At 42.8% G+C, this 8,276-nt stretch overlaps 1 protein-coding gene across 1 annotated transcript; it reads left to right on the top strand.

Annotated features, from left to right (window-relative positions):
- Positions 1-3,427: 3,427 nt before the first annotated feature.
- bhlhe40 (basic helix-loop-helix family, member e40) lies at positions 3,428-7,765 on the top strand. The gene is made up of 5 exons (XM_060835227.1): positions 3,428-3,892; positions 4,010-4,076; positions 4,229-4,336; positions 5,129-5,252; positions 5,873-7,765. The coding sequence occupies exons 1-5, from the start codon at positions 3,816-3,818 to the stop codon at positions 6,712-6,714; spliced, it is 1,218 nt and encodes a 405-aa protein (XP_060691210.1). The 5' UTR covers positions 3,428-3,815; the 3' UTR covers positions 6,715-7,765.
- Positions 7,766-8,276: the final 511 nt, after the last annotated feature.

Here is an 8,276-nt window from a genome sequence, read left to right as displayed (position 1 = left end):
GGTGCATTGCAATGAAAGCCCAAGCAGGACTCGGAGGCTGAACAAGCTGGGGGGCTGTTTTCCCTGGAGTGTTGGAGGCTGAGAGGTGACCTTCTGGAGGTTTACAAAATTATGAGGGGCATGGATAGGGTAAATAAGCAAAGTCTTTTTCCTGGGGTCAGGGAGTCCAGAACTAGAGGGCATAGGTTTCGGGTGAGAGGGGAAAGATATAAAAGAGACCTAAGGAGCAACTTTTTCATGCAACTGGTGGCATGTGTATGGAATGAGCTGTCAGAGGAAGTGGTGAAGACTGGTACAATTGCAACATTTAAGAGGCATTTGGATGGGTATATGAATAGGAAGAGTTTGGATGGAAATGGGCTGGGTGCTGGCAGTTGGGACTAGATTGGATTGGGATCTCTGGTCGGCATGGACGGAAGGGTGTGTTTCCATGCTGTACATCTCTATGACTTGTTGCATTGCGTTGGGAAATGGGGTGAATCTGCAAACTCCTTCGCCCCCCCCCCCCCCCACACACACACACACAATCCAGGTGTTGCTTACAAAGCTCAGCATGGAAGGGGGGAGATGTTTTTGATCAACCTGCTCAGGCACACTGTGATAAGGGCTGGGGTAGGTGTGGAACTTGAACCCAGACTCTCTGGCCCAGAGGTAGGTACACTACCACTGTCCTGCAAGAGCCATGCTAAGCTACTGGAGCGAACCCATCCAAGTGTGGACGTTGAAGATGCCCTGGGGAACAAAGAGGAAAGTGAAGCCCCTGATAACGTTTGAGTTTGGGCAGATCATTGAGGTGGGGGTGGGGCGGAATCTGATTTGGAAAAATGACATAAGCTGTAGAGGGGAAGAGCTGGCAACCATCAAGCCAGAGAAATCAAGTGAGCGTCTTGGCCCATCGAGCCTGGGAATGAATAGTTGTTTTTTATTCAGTGTGGCCACTGACACGTTTACAGTTGTTGGAAATCCCCGAGACAGTCTTGTCCATTGAGTTCAACGCACAGAGAGAGAGAGAGAAAAAAGTACCCGTCACTACAAATCAAGTTTAACCTTGTGCAAAGATAAGTGGTTTGGTAAAATACGTTTTGGGGGCGAGTGAACCTTTTAACAGGCACAAGGTGTAACAGGGGACGAGACAATGTGGATTAAGCAACACTGTAACATTACCTTCCCCGCGTCCTGACGAATACACAAAAGATAACACACACACACGGTTGCAGTGTGTGTTTTTTTTAGCGTTAAAGTGTTTCTTCTCTTTGCAGACTCCTTTTCTAAATAAAATATGATTTTTACTTTTGCAACGAAATGGGGAGGGAAGTAAGCAGATTTTAGATTAATTTGGATGCAACGAAGAGGAAAATCAAGAGGATTTTGGGATGGGCTGAATGGCCTCTGCCTGACATGTACACTTAGGATCCAACTATCCCTCGGCTATTCCTACTCACCCCCACCCCAAGAAGTGAAGCTTGATGGTCCTGAACATGGTTACAAGCAACATGAGTGCACAACATGTTTATTTTTATTAAAGCATGTGCTTAGAACAATGATTATACATTTTTATATATGAATAGTTTAAAAAGCGTTGAGGCTATTCGACTGGGTGAGGCAACACGTCATGTGAAGGAACTTTCAGGAACCCGTCCAATTTGAGTTGGCGAGTCGAGCTGGTGATTGCTGCTTCGTATCCAACTCGGAGGAGGTCACATTCGTTACGCAAAGAGCTACCGCCCGAAATTGCGGAGGCCGGAAAAGTCTGCTGCCGTGGGCTCTTGCTGGGGATGTGGTGCACGGGAGGGGTGTGTGGGGCACTTCGCCTGTCTGGTTCCTGGGTCAGCCCCTGTCTCACCTTCGCAGTCAGGGGACGTGCGTTTCCACGTGAATTCAACTGCAGATAACCCCCCCCCGCCGCTATGGGAACCTGAGACTGAGTTGAGCCGAAAAGGGCTGAACGTCTACTGTAATGCTTCGAAAACGCTGACCCTTAATTTAATAAGAGAGAGGAAGAAAAACACCGTTGCGCGTTCCTTCAACTGGATCCTCTGAGATGTTTAACATAAAGTAGAATTGAAAATCTCAAAACCACCTTTCAATAATTTAATCCTTCCTAAAAGGATATCCTGCGCCCACTATTAACTTGGAGAGTGGGTTCATTTTGGACGGTGTTTTTAAAAATATATATATGTAAATAAATCACGAATGTAACGAGGGTAATAGTAACATCGGGAAACGAAAGGGCACGACCCCAAGTCGTCTCTCCTCCCCCTTTTCATTCCTCGATATTGTCGTTTAGGGTAGGGATTGAGGCTGCTGCTGTTGGTGCTGGTGTCCCTGTGACTGGTGTGTTCAGTCTATCTGCTGTCACGTTCCTCTCCCCATGGTCACAGACTGTGTGTGTAAAAAAAACCCAGCCTCTGCCTGTGTGGTCCTCGCCAGCGCTCTGCCAAAGGGACCTCACGTTACCCCGCACGGTGCATTTAAGGCGGGGCCAAATGTCAGCAGACAAGGTGCAGGTAGCGAACAGCCTCACGAGAGAGAAAACACAGCCGTACACTTTAATCTGCACTCAGCCAACCATAACAATCAGCCAGAAGCAAGGCGGGTGGGGGTAATTTCAATCAAAGAGGGGCATTAAGATTATTATTTTTCCCCAGCTAGGAGGGAATGGGCTCTCAAATTCCAATAATAATTGATGGTTGACCTGTTTATTAATCCCCGCCCCATGGATAAGCCGTGAATAGCCACCGCGACCCAGACCGTATTGTTTCTGTAATAGTCACAGCTGACTCCGCGCTGAGAAGGGCTTCACGTTGACGCTGCGAGCTCACGTTCCCCGCGGCGCAGAGGTTGTCAAGTTGATCACAACCTGCAGCCAAGGTTGTTTGCCCAGGATATCTACAAACAGTAGGCAGCGTCGGGCGCTGTGCAATGATCCTAGTGCATGTATATTGCAAGGTCCGGTGGGACATATCCCTCCCCCTTCCCCCCACCCACAGCTTTGAACTGGATTGAAGGCTGAGACAATATTTATCACTGCAGACGCGATATAGATAGAAAGGGGCAATCTGTATATCGGATTTCCAATCTCACTCAGTGGTTTCATTGATGGTTGCAATTTTCAGCTTTAAAAAAATGCACAATGCAACCGTTTCACACATTTTTTAACCCATCCTCCCTGCAACATTTCATGAGCTATATTATGGCGGAGGGGGGAATTAATTACAGTTTTGCTTCATTTCACATCTTCCGTGGGAACCGTGACCTGAAAAATAAAAATGCGTTGACTTTACGACAATACCCAGAAAGCTGCACGATTCACAGTACTGACCAGAAACCCACATGTGGAAACATCAGTGACCGATTGATAATCAATCACTTCCTGGCATCGCATTCTGGGGGCTCTGCGAAATGTTGATACATGCATTTCAAAACATAAACATTCCAGTCCCACGGACTGACGAATCGTCCTAGTTGTTTATTTTCTTTTCACCAAGAACAATGTTAAATCTGATGTCGTTCCCACCCCGTCTTGTTTTGAAGAGACAGATTATAGGGATGCGAGCGGCCTCCTGTACACGTGAGTCTCATGTGACTTGAGCTTTTTTTTACTGTAAGAGGAAAGACGTGCCTGGAGTCACACGGTTGAACACGTAGCCCTGAACACCCACACGTTCATTAAAGGCAGGCTACTGTGGTGCAGTAAACTCCGGCTGATCACAGTCAGCAGCACACACAGTGAAAGAGAGAGAGACCTGGGCAGACAGAAAAGGAAAGCCCCCAGTCAGCCGGCAGTCACTATACAAAGCAGCGATATTACTGAAATGGACAGGATCACCGCTGGTCAGCCACCTCCTTGCCTGCCGAAAATCCCAACTTTTGAAAATAGCGAGATGCAAGGGTATGCCTCTGAAATGTAATTGTGTCTGTTCTGTTCCATCGTGAACTGAATGTGTTCTTTAATTTTGAGATGTGAAAATTTACCGCCTGAGTTTTAATCTTTTTTTTCTCCCCTCAGAATGGAATTCTCTCACATGTTTGTTTATAAAGCCAAGAGGGGATTAAAGAGAGGTGACGACAGCAAGGTACCGTGCCCCTTTATCTTCTGTATATGGGCAGTGATAGACTTGGGTTTATATCTGGATGGAGTTTTTAATTGCGGCATTGCAAATCGACCCTTGTTAAGTTACGCGCACTCATGGTAATTCCTAATCCACTCTTGTTTTTAAAATCTCAGGAAACGTATAAATTACCACACCGCCTGATCGAAAAGAAAAGACGTGATAGGATTAATGAATGCATTGCACAGTTAAAGGACATGCTGCCTGAACATCTCAAACTAACGGTAAGAGAAGCTAATTAAATGTGCTTTGACATAACTGGTTCATAAGCAATAAAAACGCCGTCTATTCAATGGGGTGGGTTATTTATGTAAACCTGCATTATCTCTATCTGTTTTGCTTTCGAGTAAAATCGAAGATCCAAACGCGTTTGACAAGGGGGAAAGTTCAAAATTTGCTTTGAATAAAAAAGACAGGGAAATTAGAATCTTAAATCGATTAAATTTGGGGGCGGGGATGGGTTGGTGCAGCGAATATGATTTTTTTTGCATGACATACACGCTTGGGATTTCCTAGTTAGTTTCTGCAGTGCTGCTCCTTTGGAGCACCTGAAAATTGATTCCAGTAAAATGGTTGCAGGAAATATTTCCAAATAGGTGAGGTGACCAATGTGCTGTTCAGCCAGCTCCCACGGATACTGTACATTTAAGAATTAAAATCATCATGGGTTGAGATTTTTAATGATTAGATATTAATTGTCCAGTTGGCATTTTTATGGTTGGTTACAATTCAGTTAGTTATTGGAGTTTTTATGGTTAATTATTATATAGAGTTACATCATTAGGTTTTTTATGGTTATCATGCGGTGAGTTGAGTTACCGGGCTTCTCAAGAGTTGCAAACACCTTTTTTTAATTTGTGTATTTCTGTAACTGAAAATGGAAGGTGCAAGTTGATCTTGTGTGGAATAAATAGGCATATCCCCAGTCTGTTTGTGAATGTGTTTTTGTGGGATGCCACGTCATTTACCCCTGTAAGTGAACGCTCTTGTTAATAATGCACACATCTTCATTTCAGACTTTGGGACACTTGGAAAAGGCTGTGGTACTTGAGCTTACCTTGAAACACGTGAAGGCATTAACTGGCCTCATTGAACAGCAACAACAGAAAATATTAGCCCTTCAGAATGGTTTGCAAGTCGGTAAGTTCAGCCTCCGAATGCACCATAATCTATTCATTATTAGTTCCTCTTAAAAATTAAGTGAAAAGCAAGATGTTTGAGTTTATTTATGCCTTTTCGGTTTCATTTTAATGTTATGAAAAATTGTCCAATGACATTAACATATTTGTGACATGTTAAATTCTCGTCTCCTCTTGGTTCCAAATCTTTAATTTTAAACCTTGTTGTCATAGTGATAAGGTTGGTATAGTCCAAAATGGTGGTAGAAATGCTGCTGATTTTACTTTTTTTTTCTCAACTGTCCAGACATTGAGTATTCCCAAACATGCTATTTTAAAGCTTTTGGACTGTTTAAGAAATCTGCTTCTATTAATAAAGCTCGACGGGAACTTTTAACGTGCACGGTACCAGAATCCAAACTGGCTGCCAGTTGCAAACTCTGGTGAGCAAGCTAAAAATGGAAGCCATTGCATTCTCCAAATTGAATTCTAAACAGACCTGGAATGCAAACACTGAGAGAGGATTGACACTGAAAAATTCTGCAAAAACCCTGAAATGCAATTGGAGTTTAGACTTTTTATTTCTAAGGGAAGGACTTTATGTAGGTCACCTGGTTTAATGCAGATTTCTTTGCTTCTCAGGTGAACAAACAGCTAAGGCATCTGAGTCAAGTCATGAAATATTTCAGTCTGGCTTCCAGCTGTGTGCCAAAGAGGTGCTGCAATTCCTGGCAAAACATGAAAACCTGAGAGAGTTGAAGCCCGCGCACTTGATCAATCATCTTCAGAAGATGGGAGCAGACATCCACACTGGGGGATGCATTAACGGGATAGGGCAGACCTCGACACGCTTCCCAGAAGGAGACTTCAGGTCCAAGCCCTTGAGTGAGGCTGAAGGACCTGGCAAAAACTGTGTGCCTGTAATCCAGAGGACTTGTCCAGCCAGTGGTGAGCAGAGTGGCAGCGATACCGACACCGACAGTGGCTATGGTGGAGAGCCTGACAAAAGTGACTCCAAGCGTGACCTGGAGAGCCCCAGGAGAGAGAATGAGCTGAAACACCCTTTGGCAGAAAGAATCATCTCCATTAAACAAGAATATGAGGAGCCCCCAGTCAAGAAAGCTCGAATGGAGCTGTCTGAGGAAGATGTCCAGATCGCTAATGGAGACCTGGCTGTGGGCAGCTTCCTAGGGCATCACGCACCTCCTCTGTGTGTGCCTTTCTACCTGCTGCCTCCATCTGCAGCTGCTGCATACATGCCCATGCTGGAGAAATGTTGGTACCCAACTTCAATGCCAGTCTTGTACCCTGGGATACCGACATCAGCTGCACTGACTGGGCTGATGAGCCCAGATAAACTCTCCCCTCTCTTAATCCCTCATAGGGGAACTTCACCGGTCTGTGGATCCCCCACAATGGACACATCTGCTCTGATCCAAGCCCTGAAACAAGTCCCACCCTTGAGTGTGGAAACCAAAGACTGATTGATTGATTTATTTTCCTAAGAGGATCTTTGATCTTGAGTGTTTACATGAAAACAAAATCTCAATTTAAAACTAGTTTGGAAATGGCATACTCCCAGGATTGCTAGTGTTTACAGTTAGAATTGATGCCATTTTCCAACAGTTGTACCCTAAGCTTGTGTAAACAGTTTGAAATGGCTGTCGAGACCATAATCATTCACGGTTGTAGGAAAGGACAGCAGATTGTTTCAGATGTGAAGCCTTTGCATAAAATGGCTTAAAGTGCAATGGATTTTTTTTTTAAAGAGCATTTTATCTTAACCGTTCATATTTTCCAGCTAAAAAATCTCCAAAGTTTTCATATAGTTTCAGAAGTGTAAATGCACTGTCTGTGAAATGAATGTAAATGGTGAAATTATAGATGCTGCTTAAGCTTTCTGCTGTAATAATAGCCAAGGAACTGACTTGTGCCCTTCCTATAGCACTGATATGCTGCTAAAAGACCCCACCCAGTCTAAAAGCACCAAATATTAAATGTAACTGCTTCTGTATATACCTGTGTTTTGCAGGATTGATAAGTCAATAGTAACTTTCCTTACAGGCTCTTAAAGAGGATGTTGAGTGGTAATGGTGACCATGTGTATGAGCGAGTGATGTATGAAATGCTACTTTAAATATGTCAGCATGCCACTTTTGAGGGAAATGAGAATTTACGGTAAATGTTTGTGTTCAGTGAGAATGGTGGACAGGTCAAGGTTTAGAGAATGCCAAAGTCACTACTGGATAGCCTCTTTAACGCACAATGCTTCAAAAACTTGTGATTTAAAAATGATGAACTTTCTTTTTGCCATTTGTAAAAGATGTTGCCTTTCGGGTTCTGACATCTGGTATAGGTCTGCTGATTAACCCTTCTATTTGTGTAAATACTGGAATGCAGAAAATATGAGAAGGTTGAATGTAATGTTTTGAAAAAAAAAATGAAGATTAGTTTTGTATAGGGAGAGGTAAACAGACTATTTTTGGAAACTTACAGCAGATGGAATATTGTATTGTACATATTTTGTTTATACATAAATGTTACTATTCGTTTAAAAAATGATTAATAAAATATTTTTCCTGTGGAATTGTGTATGTACAATTAAGATGTTGTGAGAGCTTATGTTTGCTCAATTAATCAAAGAGCTAGTAAAAAAATTGCAGCAAACATGTTTGTCCATTTAGCAATGTTTCTAATATATTCTGAACCGGTACATCGTTAAGCAAACAGGCAAATAACTAATATACTTAAAAAACAGCTGAAAAATGTTTAATACATCTGAAGTCACATTCTGTTTAATTACATAATCATGTACTGTGAAAAGCCAACTGACATAATTTGAGTAAACCGCTTTTCCATTTTTAAATATAACAATGGATTTAAAAGTTTAGCAGTATATATTTAAGGGAGCTAGGACATTATTCAATGCTATACTATAAACTGCATTGTAATCTCTAGCCTCTGGAGAATTTTGGTTAGGAGCTGGACTTGGCTGTTTGAATCTGCTGTTCAAAATAGTGTTCCACGGTAATGTTTTTTTTTTAAA

This window comes from Hemiscyllium ocellatum, chromosome 14 (genome assembly GCF_020745735.1).
Source record: "Hemiscyllium ocellatum isolate sHemOce1 chromosome 14, sHemOce1.pat.X.cur, whole genome shotgun sequence".
Classification (NCBI taxonomy): Eukaryota; Metazoa; Chordata; class Chondrichthyes; order Orectolobiformes; family Hemiscylliidae; genus Hemiscyllium; species Hemiscyllium ocellatum.
The sequence above is the reverse complement of the archived record's forward strand: the minus strand, read 5'-3'. Positions and strand labels throughout refer to the sequence as shown.